The following is a 24,473-nucleotide window of genomic DNA, read 5'->3' as shown; positions in this document are numbered from 1 at the left end:
CCTTGGTATCTCTAATTTTCTTGAAGAGTTATCCAGACTTTCCCATTCTATTGTTTCCTAAGTGGATACAAATATAAAATAGCAGTCCTCTCTATTTGTCTTCAAAAAATGTAAACACATGGTAGGTGCCACTAAATGAAAGAAAAAGATGGGACATTCCACCTGAAAACAAGCCATATTAGGAAATCGGAGAGCAACTGAGGAAAGATAGCAACTTACTTTCCATTGTAAAACAGGTTCATGCCTTTACTTTCCAAGGTTTGATATCTGTTTTAAAATGATGTTATTTTCTATGAGCAGCAGTGGGCACAGTATAAACAGTGAGTCCCTCTGCAGACCACCTTGATCTGCAAATCACTTGGGCCAAAACCTATCCAATGAGGGCTATGCTTCAGGTAGACAGCCAAATGCTGTAAGGCAGGGTTTCGCAAACTTCAATGTGCATGGAAATCATTTAAGATCTTTTAAAAATACAGATTCTATTTGAGTAGGCCTGGGGTGATGCCAAGAACCTGACTCTCTAAGCAGTTCCCAGATGATGCTATTGGTCTTTGGAGCACATACTGAATAGCAAGGCTATAAGAGTGCAAACTCAGAGTCCATCCTGATAGCAGATGTGCAAACTCAGAGTCCATCCTGATAGCAGATGTGTGATGCAGGAGGATGAAACTTGTCATGTTGGGAACTGTGGTGAACTAGAGCATGTATGCTCTGCCTTCAAGCATTCAAGCAGCAACCGTGTGCTTTCCCTAAAAAAAAAAAAAATAAACTGGTTGAATTCCACCCCTACCAGTTTTCAACTGCTGCACAAAGGAAAAGGATGTCAGGCAACCTTAGCCTAGTAGCAGAACCTGAATAATAAACTAGAGGGCTAATGCTTACTTGTTCAGAATTTTCTCTCAGTTTAGCCCTCCATGGACTCTTGTCTCAATGTTTCAGGGAACATGCACATTAACTAATAATGAAGCAAGCTGTTGCACTTAAAACTTTCTAAAAGATACTTGGGCTCAAGTAGTACATCTCTGCTTTCTCTCTCTAAAACACAAGAGGCTTAGAGAAGTATTCTCCCTTATTTACAGTGAGGTGATATTTTGGCACCTTGAGGGTTCCTCTGAAGTCACGGAGTGGCAAAAGTCACAGAGTGGCAAGATCAATGGAAATAGCTGCCATGGTACCAGGCACGGTGATGCTTAAAGGAAGCAGGGTGAAGCAGAAGGCGGAAAAGAACCACATTGTTACTGAGAGTGATAGTGCACCCAGAAACATCAGGATGGGATAGGATGGGATTTCCCAGGCTCTAGGAACCTACACAGATAGATTGAACAAGAATCAGCCAAACACATGGTACATTAAGATCACTAAGAATTGGTTCATTTGTCTTGTGTGGTCACTTGTGTCCATATTGTTTTATATTCCATCTTCAGTTCCATGTTTTGAAACAGATTAGACCAGAACAATCTGATACAGATATAACATGAGCCGCACATACAATTTTAAATGTTCTAGCAGCCATATTTAAAACGTAAAGAAGTGAATTTTATTGTAATAATCTATTTCAATTGAGTATATAAAAATGTATGATTTCAACATGTACCAATATAAAAAATGAGATTTTTCACATTTTTTATACCAAGTTTTTAAAATAAGTATGTAATTTATCCTTATGGCACATCTTCAGTTCAAACTAGCCATATTTTGAGAGAGTGAAAAAGTTGCTCACGTGTGTCTGACACTTTGCAACCCTATACAGTTCATGGAATTCTCCAGGCCAGAATACTGGAGCGGGTAGCCTTTCCCTCCTCCAGGGGATCTTCCCAACTCAGAGATTGAACCCAGGTCTCCTGCACTGCAAGCAGATTCTTTACCAGCTGAGCCACATTTTGAGTATTCAATAGTTATTTGTGGCTACTATTTTGGACACCATAGGATTAGAGTGTACTACATACATCTTGTAGTTTAAAACTCTCAATTCACACACATATTCTTAGTCCATAGGACTGATTTCCATAAAACATTAAATATTATTTACTATGTCTTAAAGTTTATTCTAAAATGTATTATAATTAATATAATCATTCATTTCATAAAAATGCATCCCAGATAATATATTTATTTACCAGTCTCTCTCCACTTCAAGTGCTTTAGTAGAGGATCTGACTTGGTGGGGTTTTTTTGTTTTTTGTTTTTTTGACTTGGTGTTGACCAGACACAAAGCTATGTACTAACTGCTTTAGTTAATGGAACTTAATGAATGAACAAATTTTTTTCTCAAGTATTGATGCTGTATATCTAATTTAGAGGTTAATCTAAGATTATAAAAATGGAAACAAAGTTATTCATAGTTTTAAAGAGTTTTGGGGGACCAGTGAAGCATGTTAAAATTATGTACTTTGAGAATACTGAAGTAGTGGTTTAAACAAGCTCTAACTAGAGTGATCATCTGTTCCAGTTTGCCAGGAACAATGCCAGTTTATGTCTGTTATCTCATCATAATTATTAATGATTCTCCCTTTTCACTCTCAAAATTATCCTAGCTTAAACAATTTTGGATCAAGTATACAGTCATCTTAGTTATAACAAAATGACCGTTTGTGGTAAAATTTTTACCACTTTTTTGTGGTAAAAATCTGAGCATTAATTGAAGCTTGAATTTAAATTACTAACACATATATAGCTTATACTTAAAAATTCTTTCTCAAGAAAAACAAAAACCTATGTTGAATTTTCCTATGTAAAATCTTGTATTCAGGATAAAGAAAGAATGAAGGATCCATCTATCTTTTTTACTCTTCATTCCAAGACTATATTCAATAGATGTATGTTACTACAAAAATGAATTCTAGAACACTGATCCATGGGCATCATAGAGTTCCTTTATTTTCTATGCCCTACTCTTTAAGATTAATTATTTTGTTCCTACAGGCCAACATAGAACTCTAACCAATATGTTAGTATTCAAAAGGGTTTTGTTTTGTTTTCAAAAAAAAGCTATATAGATGTATTCTTTCTGCCACTAAGGTTATATAACTACTTATTTTTAAAAAATAAGGAAAATATTTTAAGCAGTTTATATTAAATCACAATAGCCCACCTGGAATGGTCTGATATCAGGTAGGATATTCTTAATATACTACCGAGATGGGCTCGCAGTTGACTGGTGGGGAGGGAGTCTGAGCCTGCAGATAAGTTGTCTTTAATTCTTGAAGCAGGTTGAAAGGAGTAGACACAGATAAGTGTTGGCATGTAGCCATCCCTCCTGCATGGTTGACTTGAGATGTGAACATAGGTTTTCTAATTCCAAGCAAGGCTTTTCTCACTTCCTTCAATATGTCAGATATTATGATGTAATGAAAAGAGCAAACACTTGGAATTTGGGGGAGTGAAATAGAGAGGGAACACATAGGCAGATATAAATTTGTTAATGTTCTAGTTCTTAGGTTTGTAGGTATTCATTATACTATCTTTAAAAATAAATAAATAAATAATAGATTATGCAAGGCCCAGTGATGGCAGCATGTCCACAAACCAAAGATTATACTTAATTAAAATCTGCGCTAATGGAGGTACTTTTTTTTTTTGTTCTAGCACTGTTGTTGAAAGCTATATGAACTTACACTCTCCAACATAAATCATAGCAAGATCATCTATGACCCACCTCCCAGAGTATGGAAATAAAAGCAAAATTAAACAAATGGGACCTAATTAAACTTAAAAGCTTTTGCACAACAAAGGAAACTATAAGCAAGGTGAAAAGGCAGCCTTCAGAATGGGAGAAAATAATAGCAAATGAAGAAACAGACAAAGGATTAATCTCAAAATATACAAGCAACTCCTGCAGCTCAATTCCAGAAAAATAAATGACCCAATCAAAAAATGGGCCAAAGATCTAAACAGACATTTCTCCAAAGAAGACATACAGATGGCTAACAAACACATGAAAAGATGCTCAACATCACTCATTATCGAGATACCATTACACGCCAGTCAGGATGGCTGCTATCCAAAAGTCTACAAGCAATAAATGCTGGAGAGGGTGTGGAGAAAAGGGAACCCTCTTACACTGTTGGTGGGAATGCAAACTAGTACAGCCACTATGGAGAACAGTGTGGAGATTCCTTAAAAAACTGGAAATAGAACTGCCATATGACCCAGCAATCCCACTCCTGGGCATACACACCGAGGAAACCAGATCTGAAAGAGACACATGTACCCCAATGTTCATCGCAGCACTGTTTATAATAGCCAGGACATGGAAGCAACCTAGATGCCCATCAGCAGATGAATGGATAAGGAAGCTATGGTACATATACACTATGGAATATTACTCAGCCATTAAAAAGAATTTATTTGAATCAGTTCTAATGAGATGGATGAAACTGGAGCCCATTATACAGAGTGAAGTAAGCCAGAAAGATAAACACCAATACAGTATACTAATGCACATATATGGAATTTAAAAAGATGAAAAAAAAAATAAATAAAAAATAAAAAAATAAAAAGATGGTAACAATAACCCTATATGCAAAACAGAAAAAGAGATACAGATGTATAGAACAGACTTTGGGACTCTGTGGGAGAAGGCGAGGGTGGGATGTTCTGAGAGAACAGCATTGAAACAAGTATACTATCAAGGGTGAAACAGATCACCAGCCCAGGTTGGATGCATGAGAAAAGTGCTCAGGGCTGGTGCACTGGGAAGACCCAGAGGGATGGGATGGGGAGGGAGGCGGGAGGGGGGATCGGGATGGGGAACACATGTAAATCCATGGCTGATTCATGTCAATGTATAGCAAAAACCACTACAATATTGTAAAGTAATTAGCCTCCAACTAATAAAAATAATGGAAAAAATAAAATAAAATTAGCAAGAAAAAAAAAAAAAGAAAGCTATATTGAACTTGGCAAGACACATAACCTCTCTGAACTGAACTTTTGTAAATCTATGTGTTTCAGTCAGTGTTCTCCAGAGAAACAGAACTGATAGGAGACAAAGAATGAGAGAGGGGATTTATTACAGGAATTGGCTCATGTAGTTATGGAAGCCAAAAGTCCCACAGTCTGCCGTCTACAAGCTGGGAAAACAGGTGGTGAAATTCAGTCCAAGTCTGAAGGCTTGAGAATCTGGGGGTGGGAAGTAGGGGAGGAGGGGTGATGGTGGAAGTCCTGATCTGAGTCAGAAAGCCTGAGATTAGGAATACCGATGTGTAAGGACAAGAAAAGGTCCTTGTCCTACTCTCTTTTGTTCAGTGGATTGGATCATACCCTCCAGAATTGGTAAAGGTAATCTTTACTCACTCTACTGATTCAAATGCTGGAAGTACCTTCACAGACACACACCCCCAAAAAATGTTTTACCAGCCCTCTGATCACCCCTTAGCCCAGTCAAGTTGACATATAAGATTAACCATCACACTGTTTGAAAAAAAATAAAAATAAAAACCTGATTTACTACCTGCCCAACAGGATTATTGAAATATTACACTAAAAAATTTTATGTGAAAGAAAAAAAAAAAAAAAACAACACAGTGCCTGGTTCATAATAGGCATAGTTGGGGGACTTCCCTAGCGATCCAGTGATTACGAGTCTGTCTTGCAATGCAGGGAACTCGGGTTCCATCCCTGATTTGGGAGCTAGGATCCCACATGCTGCGAAGTGACTAAATTTTCGTACTGCAAGTACTGAACCTGGACTCTGCAGTTGGAGAGTCCATGTGCCATAACTAAAACATAGCACAGACAAGTACAATATAATTTTTTAAAAATAGGCATAGTTAGTTTTCTTCTTTTTCATACTACCTGCCTCCCCTCTCAATGTCACTATCCACATAAAAAACCTTTTCATCAGTCATAAGTTGTTTTTAATTACTTGACTGCTTTGTTTATTTTCTGTTGTTGAGACTTCAGCTCCCACTCAATCAGGTATAATTTGCTAATATCCTTTTTGACATACTCAGATTTCAGTTATGATAAATGCTGTGTACATTTAAGGAAAGAAGGGAAAATGGGAAAGTAACTATAATGGGTTGAATAGTGCCCCCAAAAGATTTGCCCAACTCCAAATCTCTGCAATCCGTGAATGTGACCTTACTGGGGAGTAAAATGGACTTTGTAGATGTAATTAAGCCAAGGATCTCAAGATAAGATCATTCTGGATAACCTGGGTAGGGTTTTAATCCATTTACAAGTGGCCTTACAAGAGACATATAAGGAAAAACAGGGAGAGAAAACAAGGCCATGTAAAGATGGAGACAGAGATTGGAATTATGCTGCCACAAACCAAGGAATACCTGAGCCCCCAGAAGTTGCCCCAGGCAAGAAAGACCCTGTCTAGAGCCTTCAGAGAGAGGCAGCCCTGCTGACACCTTGATTTCAGATGTCTGGCCTCCAAAACAGCAAGAGAATAAATTTCTGTTAATTACAGCAGCCAAAGGAACTGATACAAGAACTAGCAACTACTGCATGCTAGCGGTCTCATAGGAGCTTCACAACACATTGTGTTGTTTAGTCCTCAGAAGAACATGCTCAGGTAGGATTACAGTCAATGCTTACTTTTAGATGAAGTAACTTATCCACAGTAACAGAGCTAGTGAATAATGAGGTGAGATTAAATCTAACTGCATCTGATCATGAAGCTCATACACTATCCATTGTACCATGCTAAACGCTAAGTCGCTTCAGTCATGTCCAACTCTTTGAAACCCCATAGATTGTAGCCTGCCAGGCTCCTCTGTCCATGGGATTCTCCAGGCAAGAATACTGGAGTAGGTTGCCATGCCCTCCTCCAGGGGACCTTCCTGACCCAGGGATTGAACTCACATCTCTTTATGTCTCCTGCATTGGCAGGTGGGGTCTTTACCACTAGCGCCACCTGGAAAGCCCATGCTACCTGTCAAATATATTATGGTTATCAAAAGAGAATGTAACACTGAAAAAAAAAATCAAAGTTTTCTTTTTAACCATAAATGTGTGAAGTAGTCTCACCATATAAGTGTTCATAAATATTTTCCACCTGCTTGATAACTGAACAGGCAAGAATGTTAAAGTAGAGATAAAATGCAATACTCTGTTAAGTACGTCAAGCAGTGCTATACTTCAATATTGGTTCTTATGTTTCTTTCTAATCTTCTATCTTTTCTTTTAGATGACCTTAGTTTTTCACTTATTCATTTAATAATTCATATGTGCCAGGCATTGTGCTAAGTGATAGTGATTTAAAAATAAATATAATTCCTGTCCAAGTTACTCTAAAAGGAAAATTGCAGCTTATAAGTTGTATAAAATAGATTGTTCAAATACTTCAACCATCGATAATGTAATGCTACTAAAATTTTCATACCTTCGGCTCTTTACTGCTACTTAAACAATGAAGATTTGCCACCTTGGTGTGAAATATAAATTTACATAAGCTCAGTTTTATACAGTATGCGTGGAACAAGTTGTCAATATGACATAAGTACATGTAGTTACTGGTCATGACAATAATAGATAGGAATGGGTAAGGGTCAAAGGAGACCCATACAACTTCTAAGTTTTTTCATAGTTTAGCTCAACTCACTATGTGAATTTTCCCAACCCAGGAACAAGAGGTTTATCAGAGATGATCTCATTTAAGTTAGGTGACCAGTCTCAGAAGACTCTCAACATTTCTGTTACTTAAACCTGTTAAACTGCATTTGTATTGAACACCTCTCACACATGTCAGAAGATAATTTTCTATTTTCTATCCACTTTTCTGCACATCCTGTGATAGAATCACTGATAGCTATTGCTGTAGAGTTTTTAAGGATATCTATCCCTGGTGGCAGATGGTCGATAATTCACCTACAATGCAAGATACCCGAGTTCGATCCCTGAGTAGGGAAGATCCCCTGGAGAAGAGAATGGGCACCCACTCCAGTATTCTTGCCTGGAGAATCCCATGGAGAGAGGAGTCTGGAGGACTACAGTCTGTGAGGTCACCAAGAATCAGACATGACTGAACAACTAACACTTTCACTTCACAAAGCAAAGCTTGGGAGGACTGAAATAGTATTTCTCTCTGGAGAAGAGGGCAGATTTCTTTGTTGACCAGTGAAATAAAGATCATGTCTTTCACCAGAGAAAAGTTTGAGCAAGTTTGCTTGTGACCACACTGGCATGTGCCACCTGCAAGGGAAGAGGGAGAACAGAAAACAGTGGGGAATAGAAAACAGTGGATAAATACTTGTGGCTTCTCTTTCTCTGGGTGAAAATTTCCACAGCACATTTCACAAGCCCACTCAGAGAATTCTGCAAGATTATCCACAGGGGTGGCCAGACCCTTAACACATCCTTGCCTTGGCTTCTCCTCCTTCCTATCTTTTATGCCTGTTCCCTGGAATCACACAGTTTAATAAATGTTACTGGCCTTAAGGGGAACCCACACAAAGACCCCGTCTTATATGTCTAGGTTTTAGCGATTGTTATTTTCCCATAAACTAATGTCTGGATTATTTGAAGAGTTATTATTATCAGTGCTGGGACTAAGCTGCTTAATGCAAAAATCCTGGGTGCTAACGGAATCCAGTGCTTTTCAAATGCCTGAAGAGGAGTGGTTAGTTCTTCTCTTAATTTTGTCATAGGACTTCCTAATTCATATTTAAAAAGAGAAAATATACACTGATGACCAAAAAAAAAGCATGAAAGAGAGAAGTGGACATATTCCATGAATACATTAGTTTCTATAACTGCCTACTCAAGATTAACTTAAAAAAATAAGAAAAAAGACTGGAAAATTTTAGATGCTGGCTGTTAAACCAATCTTATAATAAAGTGTTCACTTTGTTCAAGCAAAGTGTAAAGTTACAGGAACTTATCCTTCATTTTTAATATTCATGATGACTATCCATGGGTAAACTGCAGTGGAAATGTGGTGGAAAGAATGCATTGGCCAGGGGTCTTGCTACAAGGGACTATCCTGTAAAGTTAACTTGCTTTGACAAGTTCCAGATGTGCTTCATCTGACCAGAATTATTAAGATCCCAGAGCTGAGCGCAGATCAAGGAGATGTGATTTCTTACGATATAGAAGATGAGTGTTTATATAATCAATTGTCTGTCTTATAGGATCTAAAAATAGAATTTTAAAAATTTTATCATTTTTGGTAAGACTGTTATTATGCTTTATGTGTGTGTCACATGAAAGAAGGCACTGAGCATTTTCATTTCTGGGTCTGTTTTTTCCTTTCTCCTTTATATTTTGGTTGCCACTCTCAGCCACTTTCTTAGCTACGTGATGGCTTGAGGAGATGGTAGCTATACCTTCTTAAAGTTGATAGCTCACTCCATCCAAGGATGGCTAGTAGGTAAGGGATCCTCTTTAGATCCCTCCAACATATTCTGAGATTAGAGTTACCCTTTTTTGAGGAAGTTTCGGGATTCTAAAGAGGCGCCATAAAAATTCTCCAAAAAAATTTATGGCGTAACTTATGCTGTTGCTGCTAAGTCATTTGCCATGTCTGACTCTTTGTGACCCCATGGACTTTAGCCCACCAGGCTCTTCTGTCCATGGGATTCTCCAGGCAAGAATACTGGAGTGGGTTGCCACGCCCTCATCCAGGGGATCTTCCCAACCCAGGGTTCGAACCCGCATCTCTTACACTGGCAGGCAGGTTCTTTACCACTAGTGCCACCTGGGAAGCTAAGCATTACTTACAATTTGATCCAAATTTTAAGACACATGCTACTCTCTCTTTTTCTCATGAAGAGGGAGAAAGAATGTATTAGAACGTTAGTAACAACATAAGTGTGACTTAAACTGTTAAGAAGGATTAGAATCATTGCTATTGAGAACGCTGAAATAATTTTATGGCTTTATCACAACCCATCACCAGCTATACAAGTCAGGAAGGAAAGGTTCAGTGGATCTTTGCCTTCACTTCAAAGAGGCGCTGAGTATTTGCTAGCTACTCTCTCCTATCAGAATTAAGTACCAAAGTCTTTGTCCATCCAGAGTCACACTGTTAGCAAAGACTTCCAGATATGGATTTATGCCGTATTTCTTCCACTCTGCCTTCTCTATTTTTTTTTTTTTAACATGGAGAGGATGATTGGGGACACTCTTATCAAGGAAAAGAAACTACAATTAGAAAGTACTAATCACAATTCTTAACTATTTTAATCAATAAATACTAGAGTGTCTTTTCTTTTTCTATATTAAATAGCTGACTTACTGTATGGTAAAAATTTCCTCTGCATGCTTTAGTGGCATTTGTTTAATTTGTAAGTTCATGCCAAAATGCAAGCTGCTTTTGTGATGCTCCAAAAGCTGACAAACTTTTTCCATAAAGAGCCAGATAGTAAATATTTTAGACTTTGTGGGCCACACATCTTTTGGCAGATATTTAACCCTGCCATTGTAGAGCAAAAACAGCCACAGACATTACATAAACAAATGAGCATGGCCATGCCCCAAAGAACTTTATGGCATTGAAATTTGGTTTTTGTATAACTTTCCTAGGTCACAAAATAGTATTCTTTAAAAAAATTGTTGTAATAATTTTCAAATGTGAAATTCATTTTAGCTTGCTGTGTGTACAAAATAGGCAGCAAGCTAGATTTGGCCCAAGATCATTGATGTTCCAATATAACTTATGAGAGTTACAATTTATCATTGTGCTTACAGTTTCAGAGTGAACTGTGCTTATGCTTCCATTTAAATTGTATTTTAGTCTTTGGGGGGAGGGGCAAGGATTTACAACCTTACTGTAAAATTCTCCAAGCCAGGCTTCAACAGTACATGAACTGTGAATTTCCAGATGTTCAAGCTGGATTTAGAAAAGGTAGAGGAACCAGAGATCAAGTTGCCAACATCTATTGGATCATCAAAAAAGCAAGAGAGTTCCATAAAAACATCTACTTCTGCTTTATTGACTATGCCAAAGCATTTGACTATGTGGATCACAACAAACTGTGGAAAATTCTTAAAAGGATGGGAATACCAGACCATCTTACCTGCCTCCTGAGAAATCTGTATGCTAGTCAAGAAGCAACAGTTAGAATGGACATGGAACAACAGACTGGTTCCTAATTGGGAAAGGAGTATGTCAAGGCTATATATTGTCACCCTGTTTATTTAACCTCTATGCAGAGTACATCATGAGAAACGCTGGGCTGGAGGAAGCACCAACTGGAATCAAGATTGCCGGGAGAAATATCAATAGCCTCAGATATGCAGATGACAACACCCTTATTGAAGAAAGTGGAAAAGAACTAAAGAACCTCTTGAAAGTGAAAGAGGAGAGTGAAAAAGTTGGCTTAAAACTCAACATTCAGAAATTTAAGATCATAGCATCTGGTCCCATTACTTCATGGTAAATAGACGGGAAACAGTGACTGACTTTATTTTTTTGGGCTCCAGAATCACTGCAGATGGTGACTGCAGCCATGAAATTGAAAGACACTTGCTCTTTAGAAGAAAAGCTATGACCAACCTAGACAGCATATTAAGAAGCAGAGATTACTTTGCCAACAAAGGTCCGTCTAGTCAAAGCTATGGTTTTTCCAGTAGTCATGTATGGATGTGAGAGTTCGACCATAAAGAAAGCTGAGTGCCGAAGAACTGATGCTTTTGAACTGTGGTGTTGGAGAAGACTCTTGAGAGTCCCTGGGACTGCAAGGAGATCCAACCAGTCCATTCTAAAGGAAATTAGTCCTGAATATTCACTGGATGAGCTGATGCTGAAGCTGAAACTCCGATACTTTGGCCACCTGATGCGAAGAGTTGACTCACTGAAAAAGACCCTGATGCTGGGAAAGATTGAAGGCAGGAGGAGAAGGGGACAACAGAGGATGAGATGGTTGGATAGCATCACCAACTTAATGCACATGAGTTTGAACAAACTCCAGGAGTTGGTGATGGACAGGGAAGCCTGGCATGCTGCAGTCCATGGGGTCACAAAGAGTCAGACATGACTGAGCAACTGAACTGAACTGAAGCACTATTGATGGGATTGTAAAATGCTATGTGCATGCTCAGTTGCTTCAGTCATATCAGACTCTTTGCAACCCTATAGAGTGTAGCCTGCCAGGCTCTTTGGTCCATCAGATTCTCCAGGGAAGAATACTGGTGTGGGCTACCATGCCCTCCTCCAGGGGATCATCCTGACCAAGGGATTGAACCTGAGTCAGCTGCTGTGGAAAACTGTATGAAAAAATCAAATAATTAAAAATAGAATTGCCACATAAGCCAGCAATTTCTCTTCTGGGTAAATATCCCAAGGAAATGAAAAGTTCTTAAAAACATATTTGTACACCCAAGTTTACAGCAGCATTATTCACAATAGCTAAAATGTGGGAAAAAAAACTTCAGTGTCCACTGATCGATTAATAGATAAAGCCAATGTAAGGTATGCATACAATGGAATATTATTCATCTGCAACAGGAAGGAAATTCTGACATATTCTACAACATGGATGAACATTAAGGATATTAGGCTTAGTGAAATATCAGGCACAAAAAGACTGATGCTGTAGGATTCCTCTTCCATATGGTACCTAGATTAGTCAAATTCATAGAGACAGAAAGTAGAATGATGGTTTCCAGGGGTTAAGAGAAACAAGGAATGGGAAGTAACTATTTGGTGGTTATAGAGTTTCCATTTTGCAAGATAAAAAAGAGTTCTGGAAATGGATGGAGGTGATGCTGCACGATGATGTGGACTTAACACCACTGAATTTGTTTGTTGTTGTTGTTGTGGTTGCTAAGCCGTGTCAGACTCTTTTGTGACTCCACAGGTTATAGCCCTCCAGGCTCCACTACCATGGGATTTCCTGGGCAAAAATTGCATGTTTAAAAATGGTTAAAATGGTTAAGGTTATGTGTATTTTAAATAAAATTTTTTGTTTTAAATATAGTTGAGGTCTAACATAAACCAAGACCTTTGTAATTAAAGAGTCCTAGATTCAAATTCCAGCTCTGCTGCTTACTAACTGGTTGTTGTCAGCAATTTACTTAGTCTTTTCTAAAGCTCATTTTGCTAGGCCATAAAACAGTTTCAGGAATTAATGAGATAGCACATATACAGGTCTTACTACAGGGCCTGATTGAGAGCCTAGTGACAGCCCCTATCCAATATAGCCTTTCTCTTTCTCTTATAGCAATAGTTCAAACATATATCAAATGAGATTAAAAGGGAATTCTTAGAGGTTTTCTCTTATTGAACTGCTATTAAACTTTCTTAATTTCTATTCAGGATGCCTGGATGAGAGGAAAGGCCCCACGTTATGTCGCTTGATGCCACTACCATGTTCTTTTACCTATAAATACCCATTTCTCTTACCATTCAGGCTTCCCTGGTGGCTCAGATGGTAAAGAGTCTGCCTGCAGTGCGGGAGACCTGGGTTTGATCCCTGTATCAGGAAGATCCCTTGGAGAAGGAAATGGCAACCCACTCCAGTATTCTTATCTGGAAAATCCCATGGATGGACGGGCCTGGTCAGCTACAGTCCATGGGGTCACAAAGAGTTGGACACGACTGAGCAACTTCTCTCTCTCTCTCTTACCATTCCAGTTTAAGACTAAGCTTAAACATTATCCACCTACCTCAACTACAGCTGGACCCTGAGGACAGGGTTGGGGTTGGAACCATTAATCCCAATTTTCTCTCAACTATCCACCAGGTTTTTTAAAACAAATTTTGATTTGAGCCACAGCAAGCAAAAAAAAAACACAAAAGCCACCAGTTGTCAGCCTCTTTTTGTTATCTAGCACCTGTATACAGGGAGTATCTGTTCTGCTTGTTCATATTCTCCCTCCGCGAACTCCAGAGCAGCACATTCTCTTGTTTTAGGTGTTTTCTCACGGGAGAGATGTGTCTGGAGGCAAGTGCCATGTTAAGTGACCTTTCCTGGACTGTTACTTTGACTGCTCCTAATGCTTATCTTCTGGGAAAAGCAAAAAGCAAAAAAAAAAAAAAAAAAGACAGAATCAAGTTTCAATCGGACACCCAGACAAGAAGAATATACTTAGGAAGTTCCTCCTGTGAGCGAGAATGAAAACTTGAAATAGGTGATCTAACCCATTACTTCATGGTAAATAGACGGGAAACAGTGACTGACTTTATTTTTTGGGGCTCCAAAATCAGGCTGTCCCCTCTCCAACCCCTTCTCCCCACAGGGCTCCACTCCTCACTAACCACTTCCCTCCAAAACGGCTACACAAGAAGAAGGGATGTCTTCTGCACTGGCTAATTTGTTCCTACATCCACACACTAAAATCACTGACCTAGTTATTCCTGCTTCAGCTCTTTTCTTCTGTAAAGGAGACCACATTTGGCAACACTAGAAATAACATTTTTGTGGTCACATCAACAGTGATGAAAGCAGGGCTGTTACTTTTGCTTTCTTGGAAACTTTTAGTTTATAAACAAACTAGCTGTGTATCTCCTTTCAACATCTCTCAAAGAGGAATAAGCACAAACAAAATAGAAGGGGCTTGAGTGAAGCATAAAGCCTCAAGTAGGAGTAAATCCGTTTTGAAACTTTTTCATAAAAAGACCATTTTAGATCACCTATTTCAAGTTTTCATTCTCGCTCACTCATTCTCTAAACATTTACTGAAAAGGTCACATTGCTTATAGCCTTTTCCTCCTTTAGTTTATCTTCTACTCTCTCTCCTAAGTGATCTTACATAACTCATTTATTTCTCTCCCCACTCCTGCCCATTCTCTTTACTAGCTCTCTATTGCTCTCATTTTGAGAATAGCACACAAGAAACCTCATGATGAGGTTCCTGTTTACTCTTTAGCTTTTCTCCTACCAATAATCTTTCTCTATTTGTGCTGAAATAATACCAAACTACTTACAGCTCCCTTAACAGTCCTCTTAGAAAGCCTAAGAGAATGCCTCTTCTTTCTCCCCTCACTGGGGAACTTCTATCGAATTTTCAAAACCCAGCTTGGACTTCGATTCCCCCTGGAAAAAGTTTTCTGATTCAGAATTAATAACTCCTTCCTCTATGCACTTATTCCATTCTATTCATTCATTTATTTGACAAATTCAATAACATTTGACAAATATTTACTGACCTACTTAATACATGTCAAGTACTATCTAGGGAATTTCATCACCATTGTTGTCATCCTGACTAATACTAACACACCATGCCAGGCACTGTTCTATATAATATACATTTATTAGTTCATCGACCTGAACAACAACTCTTTGAAGTATTAATAGATACTCTTACTATTGTCATTGTGTAAATAAAGCAACTGAATCCCAGAGAAGTTAAGTAACTTGTCCATGCTCACCCTGTCAGTCCAGTGTGAGAGAGCATGTTCAAGACAAGCCTTGTTCATATTATAACAGAGACAACAAGTCTAATGAGGAAGACTGACATTAGCAAGCAATTATAACACAGTGTGATACAAGAATGAATACAAGATGCTATGGATGCATGCATGTGAGGCTAACCTATTTAATCTGTATATAACGATTTTGCAAGGCAGTTATTTTTCTCTCCCAAATTGCTAACTGAAAAACTAAACTTCAGTTCATTCATGGACCTTTGTGTATTTCAAAATTTCTTTCTGTTCTACTGCAGTTTCAGAGTCAACTCATGGACAGCTCTTTGAGTTTTAAATAATTTATGATTTTATTCATTTAATTTTGGCTGCACCATGTGGCTTGCAGGATCTTAGTTCCCTGACCAGGGACTGACCCTGAGCTCTTGGCAGTGAAATCGTGGTATCCTAACCACTGAACTGCCAGGGAATTCCCTATAATTTTATCTTTGAAATAAACATCTTTTCCCCAGGAAACTCTAAATGTTTTATCCTATGTGTATTTTACAGTGAATATCTAGGATTTTATTTTATAGCATGTAGGCTTATTTCACTTACCTATTTCTTAGTCCACTGGGCTGCTACTAAAAAAAATAATCATAGATTATGTGGCTTAAACAACATTTACTTCTCACAGTTCTGGAGGCTTGGAAAGTCCAAGATCAAGATTCAGACAGATTAAATGTCTGGTGAGAACACGCTTCCTAGTTCACAGACCAGAACTACAGTATCTATGTCTATGACTACTGCTCCGTGCCCCACCGGCAAAAGAGATGAGGCAGCTCTCTGAGGTTTCCGATGTAAGAGCCCTAATCCCACTCATGATGCTCTGTCCTCATTGCCTAATCACTTTCCAAAGGCCCCATCTCCTAATATCACCAATTTTGGGGGTTAGGTTTTAGTATCAACATGTGAAGAGGAGAGAGGCATAAATATTTAGTCCATAACAATTACCCTAAGAGACAATTTTTATTCATATTCAAAAGCTATGTACAGTTGACCTTTAAACAACACAGGGTTAGGGGTGCTAACCCTTTGTGCGATCCAAAATTCTTTACAGTAGGCCCTCTATACCCACAGTTCCTACACAATCATGGTTCTACCTCTGGGCACAGCACATAGCACATCTGAGGATTAAGACAACTTCAGATCCTATAGTACTGTGCATGTGTAATCAGTCAGTCTTGTCTGACTCTTTGCGACCCCGTGGACTGTATTCTGCCAGGCTCCTCTGTCCATGGGGATTCTCCAGGCAAGAATACTGGTGTGGGTTGCCATGCCCTCCTCCAGGGGATCATCCCAACCAGGGATCGAACCCAGGTCTCCCACATTGAAGGCAGATTCTTTACCAGCTGAACTAAATAATCCTGATATCAGTGAACTCACACAGTTCAAATCTGTGTTGTTAGAAGGTTAATTGTAACTGCTTTATCTTCATCCTACAATGTTTATCTTTGAGGAGTTTCTAGGAGAGTGCCTCAACTTCTCAGCTTAGTAGAGGACACAAGAAAATAAGTGGGGAGAGGATAAAACTTCCCTTAACTTTTCCTTATACACTAAGCATTTCTTTCCTTTTTTTTTTCCTTTTTCTTTTTTCCATTAGTACGTACCTCCATAGAGAGATATGATGAACAGAATTATTTGAAAGTTGTGTTGGGAACTTATTCTGCATCAACTGTACAACTATTCACAGCTCTTCACTCTTCCCAGAAGGAGAGACTCTACTCAACTCATACTAAGTGTCTACTTAAATGATGGGCGCCTGGTTTTCCCCATACTAGTTGTCTATAATTATTTGGAACCTAACCACAGATTGCCTGGTGTCCAAGAAGTTTGAACCCCGCTAATGAGATTATTCACCCTTGCTGCACACTGAAGTCAAATGGGGAGTTTAAAAGGATCTGATGCTTGAACCCTACCCCCAGAAATACTGATGTAAATGGTCTTGGCTTCCAGATTTTTAACGGTTTCTTGGGTGATTCTAATGTGCAGGCAAGGTTGACAACCTGTGTCATAGAACCGTAATAGAACCTCAAACATTACACAAATCATCCAGGATCCCTACAGACCACTGTAGGTTCTGATTGAGGAGGTATGGGATGGGGCTGAGACTCTGCATTTCTTTCTTGCACCTGTGTGCTGCAATGGAGCCCAGAGGCAGAGTTACTACTTATTGCCTGGGGAGAGATTCATTTCAGTTCAGTTCAGTGGCTCAGTTGTGTCCAACTCATTGCGACCCCATGGACTGCAGCACACCAGGCTTCCCTGTCCATCACCAACTCCCGGAGTTCACTCACACTCATACCCATTGAGTCGGTGATGCCATCCAACAATCTCATCCTCTGCCGTCCCCTTGTCCTCCTGCCTTCAATCTTTCCCAGCATCAGGGTCTTATCCAATGAGTCAGTTCTTTACATCAGTTCAGTTCAGTTCAGTGGCTCAGTCATGTCTCTCTCTCTGCAACCCCATGGACTGCAGCATGCCAGGCCTCCCTGTCCATCACCAACTCCTGGAGTTTGCTCAAACTCATGTCCAGAGTTGGTGATGCCATCCAACTATCTCATCCTCTGTCGTCCCCTTCCCCTCCTGCCCTCAATCTTTCCCGGCATCAGAGTCTTATCCAATGAGTCAGTTCTTCAAATCAGGTGGCCAAAGTATTGGAGTTTCAGCTTCAGCATCAGTCTTTCCAAAGAATATTCAGGACTGATTTCCTTTAGAATGGACTGGTTGGATCTCCTTGCAGTCCAAGGGACTCTCAAGAGTCTTCTCCATCACCACAGTTCAAAGCATCAATTCTTTGGCATTCAGCTTTCTTTATAGTCCAACTCTCACATCCATGCATGACTACTGGAAAAACCATAGCTTTGACTAGACGGAGCTTTGTTGACAAAGTGATGTCTCTGCTTTTTAATATGCTGTCTAGGTTGGTCATAGCTTTTCTTCCAAAGAGCAAGCGTCTTTCAATTTCATGGCTGCAGTCACCATCTGCAGTGATTCTGGAGCCCCAAAAAATAGTCTGTCACTGTTTCCATTGTTTCCCCATCTATTTGCCAAAAACTGATGGGTGGGATGCCATGATCTTAGTTTTCTGAATGTTGAGTTTTAAGCCAACTTTTTCACTCTCCTCTTTCACTTTCATCAAGAGGCTCTTTAGTTCTTCTTCACTTTCTGCCTTAAGGGTGGTGTCATCTGCATATCTGAGGTTATTGATATTTCTCCTGGCAATCTTGATTCCAGCTGGTGCTTCCTCCAGCCCAGCGTTTCTCATTATGTACTCTGCATAGAGGTTAAATAAGCAGGGTGACAATATACAGCCTTGACGTACTCCTTTCCCAATTTGGAACCAGTCTGTTGTTCCATGTCCATTCTAACTGTTGCTTCTTGCCCAGAATACAGATTTCTCAGGAGGCAGGTAAGGTGGTCTGGTATTTCCATCTCTTTAAGAATTTCCCACAGTTTGTTGTGATCCACACAGTCAAAGGCTTTAGCATAGTCAATAAAGCAGAAATGGATGTTTTTTTTTCTGGAACTCTCTTGCTTTTTCGATGAGTCAATGGATGCTGGCAATTTAATCTTTGGTTTCTTTGCCTTTTCTAAATCCAGCTTAGACATCTGCAAATTCACAGTTCACGTACTGTTGAATCCTAGCTTGGAGAATTTTGAGGATTACTTTGCCAGCGTGTGAGATGAGTGCAATTGAGCAGTAGTTTGAGCATTCTTTGGCATTTCCTTTCTTTGGGATTGGAATGAAAACTGACCTTTTCCAGTCCTGTGGCCACTGCTGAGTTTTCCAAATTTGCTGGCAAAATCTTTGACTGTGTGGATCACAATAAACTGTGGAAAATTCTGAAAGAGATGAGAATATCAGACCACCTGACCTGCCTCTTGGGAAGTCTGTATTCAGGTCAGGAAGCAACAGTTAGAACTGGACATGGAACAACAGACTGGTTCCAAATAGGAAAAGGAGTACGTCAAGGCTGTAAATGATCACCCTACTTATTTAACTTATGTGCAGAGTACATCTTGAGAAACACTGGGCTGGATGAAGCACAAGCTGGAATCAAGATTGCCGGGAGAAATATCAATAACCCCAGATATGCAGATGACACCACCCTTATGGAAGAACGGGAAGAGGAACTAAAGAGCCTCTTGAAAGTGAAAGAGGAGAGTGAAAAAGTTGGCTTAAAACTCAACATTCAGAAAACTAAGATCATGGCACCTGGTCCCATCACTTCATGGCAAATAGATGGGGAAACAGTGGAAACAGTGGCTGACTTTATTTTTCTGGGCTCCAAAATCACTGCAGGTGGTGATTACAGCCATGAAATTAAAAGACTCAGACGCTTACTCCTTGGAAGGAAAGTCATGACCAACCCAGACAGCATATTAAGAAGCAGAGACATCATTTTGTCAACAAAGGTCCATCTAGTCAAAGCTATGGTTTTTCTAGTAGTCATGTATGTATGTGAGAGTTGGACTATAAAGAAAGCTGAGTGCCAAAGAACTGATGCTTCTGAACTGTGGTGTTGGAGAAGACTCTTGAGAGTCCCTTGGACTGCAAAGAGATCCAACCAGTCCATCCTAAAGGAGATCAGCCCTGGGTGTTCATTGGAAGGACAGATGCTGAAGCTGAAACTCTAATACTTCGGCCACCTGATGCAAAGAGCTGACTCATTAGAAAAGGCCCTGATGCCGGGAAAGATTGAGGGCAGGAGGAGAAGGGGACGACAGAGGAAGAGATGGTTGGATGGCATCACCGACTCAATGGACATGGGCTTGGGTGGACTCCGGGAGTTGGTGATGGACAGGGAGGCCTGGTGTCCTGTGGTTCATGGGGTCGCAAAGAGTCGGACACGACTGAGCGACTGTACTGAACTGAACTGACTGCAGCACTGTCACAGAATCATCTTTTAGGATTCGAAAGAGCTCAACTGAAATTCCATCACCTCCACTAGCTTTGCTCATAGTGATGCTTCCTAAGGCCCACTTGACTTCACATTCCAGTATGTCTGGCTTTAGGTGAGTGATCACACCATCATGATTATCTGGGTCATGAAGATCTTTTTTGTATAGTTCTTCTGTATATTCTTGCCACCTCTTCTTAATATCTTCTGCTTCTGTTAGGTCCATACCAGTTCTGTCCTTTATCAGGCCAATCCTTACATGGAATGTTCCCTTGGTATCTCTAATTTTCTTGAAGAGATCTCTAGTCTTTCCCATTCTATTGTTTTCCTCTATTTCTTTGCATTGATCACTGAAGAAGGTTTTCTTATCTCTCCTTGCTATTCTTTGGAACTCTCCATTCAAATGGGTATATCTTTCCTTTTCTCCTTTGCCTTTTATTTCTCTTCTTTTCACAGCTATTTGTAAGGCCTCCTCAGACAACCATTTTGCCTCTTTGCATTTCTTCTTCTTGGGGATGGTCTTGATCACTGCCTCCTGTACAATGTCATGAACCTCTGTCCATAGTTCTTCAGGCACTCTGTCTACCAGCTCTAATCCCTTGAATCTATTTCTCACTTCCACTGTATAATCGTAGGGATTTGATTAAAGTCATACCTGAATGGTCTCATGGTTTTCCCTACTTTCTTCAATTTAAGTCTGAATTTGGCAATAAGGAGTTCATGATCTGAGCCACAGTTGGCTCCCAGTCTTGTTTTTCTGACTGTATAGAGCTTCTCCATCTTTGGCTGCAAAGAATATAATCAATCTGATTTCGGTGTTGACCATCTGGTGATGTCCATTTGTAGAGTTTTCTCTTTTGTTGTTGGAAGAGGGTGTTTGCTGTGACCAGTGCGTTCTCTTGGCAAAGCTTTACTAGCCTTTGCCCTGCTTCATTCTGTAGTCCCAGGCCAAATTTGCCTGTTACTCCAGGTATTTCGTGACTTCCTACTTTTGCATTACAGTCCCCTATAATGAAAAGGACTTTGGGTGTTAGTTCTAAACGGTCTTGTAGGTCTTCATAGAACCATTCAACTTCAGCTTCTTCAGCATTACTTTTCGGGGTATAGACTTGGATTAATGTGATATTGAATGGTTTGCCTTGGAAATGAACAGAGATCATTCTGTCATTTGGATAAGAGGCTTATGGACGCTTTCTAATGGGAGAGACTGACTGAGGCAGAAACTGGGTCTTGTTCTGATGGGCAGGACCATGCTCAGTAAATCTTTAAACCAATTTTCTGTTGATGGGACTTCCCTAGTGGCTCAGATGGTAAAGCCTACAATGTGGGAGACCCAGGTTCGATCCCTGGGTTGGGAAGCTCCCCTGGAGAAAGAAATGGCAATCCACTCCAGTACTCTTGCTTGGAAAATCCCATGGATAGAGGAGCCTGGTAGGCTACAGTCCACAGGGTCGCAAAGAGTGGGACATGACTGAGTGGCTTCATTTCACTTCACTGTTGATGGGTGGGGCTGTGTTCCCTCCCTGGGGCCAAACTATGGTGGAGGTAATGAGGTTAGGGGAGAAATTGGATTAGACAAAATAACTGAGCCTGAGCATGGGTTTTGGAATTGGGATAACTTGGTCTTTTCACACCAAAACACAGCTTTTCCTCCAGAAAATTTAATTACCTTCTGGAATGCTCTCATGTCTGAAATCCAAGTGTTCACCATTCCACACACCACATACCATCTCTGTCTTTCTAACTCAACCTTATACCTCCATTATACCAATCCTTACACTACAGAGAGAGTTCCAGTTCATTGTTCCCAGCACTTCTCATCTATCTATTGACTGATTGGCCCATCAATCTATGTATCACTATCTAACATCTTCCTAAAACCTCCCCCCTTCACCTCCCAAAGATTTAGTTGTGCAGCATTACAATCATTTTCTCATAAACACCTTACTCCCTTCTGTGTGATACTCATCCTTACTTAAATCTTTTCCACATCTGCATTCTCTTGACTGACGTTTACTTGAGAAAATAAACATAATGCTATGCTGTCTGAAATCTAAACTTATGACACAAATAAAAAAACAGGCTTTTAACCCTGCTGGCAGTATCATCATCTTTCCACAGTTCACCTTCTCACTCTCAGAAGGTACCTCTGACTTTCTCACTCTTCTAACCTCTAATAGCCCCTTCTCGATGAAGACCTCATCTAATATTAAGAAAATTGATGTAATCAGGTCAGAGCTATTTTATTCTCCCACCCAAACACAAACCATTGCTTCTGAATTAAATCTTCTATCTTTCCCTCCTATTAAAAGGATGGGAATCTAGGTTCTTTTCAAAGGTCTATCCCCTCTCCTTATGGTTTGGAGCCATTCCTTCATTCTCCTCTAAAATGACATTATCACTTAGATATGTTAACAGTCATCTTAGACTTGATTATTCATTCTTGTAGGTATTTTCTTTTTCTTGAACATCAATTTTTTTTTCTTAACTACATCATTCCCACAAAAAATATAAACACTTACCAGCCAACACAACAACAAAAACTTCCCTTGCTCTATTTGACCAACTATAGCCACCATCCTGTTTCTTTGATCTTCCCCTCCAAAAACAATAACAAAACTGACCGACCAACCAACCAACCAACGAAATAAAACCTTAAGACTTGTCCCACTTGTACACCTTTTGCTCTTCATACACTTCAGTCTTTCTGTCTCACTATGCCTCTGAAACTATTCTTGCTAGAGACTAATGACTGCCATTTTGCCAAATTCATTGTCACTTCTGTGTTATCTGTGTTCTTGCTACTTAACTTTTGGGAAGCATTTGCTATAGTAAACCACTCTTGTTCAATTGTAAAACTTTCTCCCCTTGATTACTATGACATCACCTTCTTACCTCACAGGTTATTCCTTCTCAATCTCTTGCTGGTTCTTCTTCCTCTGTGGCACAACTTTTAAATGTTGGAGATTCCCATAGCCCAGTTCTCTATCTATAGTCTGTTTGGATAACCTCATCTAGTCCCAAAATTTTAAGTTTCATATATAAACTTATAACTGACATATTTATCTCTAGCCTTGACTCCATTCCAGATCAATATATTCATCTGTTTACTTGACATTATAACTTAAATATCTTAACAGGCATCTTAGACTTGATTGTTATCAATGCCTTCCACCAAAAGACCACTAGGAACACAACTGTAATGAATAAGTTAGGTTTATTACTTGTTTCAGTGAGAATGTACAGCATGGACAATCATATGACATCTCAGTAACAGGGTGTTAGAAATTTGGATTTGTGTGAACTCTGGTGTTGGAGAAGACTCTTGAGAGTCCCTTGGACTGCAAGGAGATCCAAACTGGTCCATCCTAAAGGAAATCAGTCCTGAATATTCATTGGAAAGACTGATGCTGAAGCTGAAACTCCAATACTTTGGCCACCCAATGCAAAGAACTGACTCACTGGGAAAGACCCTGATGCTGGGAAAGATTGAAGGTGGGAGGAGAAGAGGACAACAGAGTATGAGATGGCATCACTGACTCAATGGACATGAATTTGAGTGTGCTCCGGGAATTGGTGATGGACAGGGAAGCCTGGTGTGCTACAGTCCATGGGGTTGCAGGGAGGTGGACACGACTGAGCAACTGAACTGAACTCAAATATTGTGATTTAGGGAAGGGCTCAGGGAGAGGGACTTTGCTCTGGATTGGAGGCTGTAGGAAGGCAGAAGTAATTCTATAATTGTGTATTTTAGTTGTACTACCCAGAATGATTTGAGTATCAGTCACTGGAAAGAGGCAAAAATTATAATTAGCAAAGAAGCAGCAGTCATTCATATCAACAAGGATAAGGAAATGTTTGCTCATTTTTGTGGCTTGGACAATAGTTATATTTAGTCTATATTCCGATATGATTACGGAGTAATCTTTTTCTTGCTCTTGATCCATCATGGTCAGAGTGGCCTTGTCTGATGTTGATGTTCTGCGAAATTCTCCCCCCTCGAATTTACCAAGCTCATTCCTATCTTGACACTTACTCGCTCCTTCGCCAAGTAGTCTTTTTCCCATTTGGCTCCTATCATGGTGCCTCATTCTGGGTCACTATCACTTCCTTCCACTTTACTTCCTTCTTTGGAGCCCTTACCGACATCTGAAAGAATGTTGTTCATTTGTTTGTTTATTGCTCCTGCCTCACTAGAATTTGGTTCCATTAAGGGATGGAGGTTTTTCCCATCACATATTCACCTCTGTAAGCACAGCCTAAAGAAA

At 39.7% G+C, this 24,473-nt stretch overlaps 1 protein-coding gene across 1 annotated transcript in view; it reads right to left on the bottom strand.

The window, feature by feature from the left end:
- HFM1 (helicase for meiosis 1) overlaps positions 1-24,296 on the bottom strand; it is a 207,072-nt gene extending 182,776 nt beyond the window's left edge. The window contains exon 1 of the mRNA XM_043876338.1: positions 24,123-24,296. Within this exon, the coding sequence (XP_043732273.1) occupies positions 24,123-24,296 (174 nt within the window). The remainder of the gene's footprint in view (positions 1-24,122) is intronic.
- Between the last annotated feature and the right edge of the window lie 177 nt (positions 24,297-24,473).

This window comes from Cervus elaphus, chromosome 20 (genome assembly GCF_910594005.1).
Source record: "Cervus elaphus chromosome 20, mCerEla1.1, whole genome shotgun sequence".
Classification (NCBI taxonomy): domain Eukaryota; kingdom Metazoa; phylum Chordata; class Mammalia; order Artiodactyla; family Cervidae; genus Cervus; species Cervus elaphus.
The sequence above is the reverse complement of the archived record's forward strand: the minus strand, read 5'-3'. Positions and strand labels throughout refer to the sequence as shown.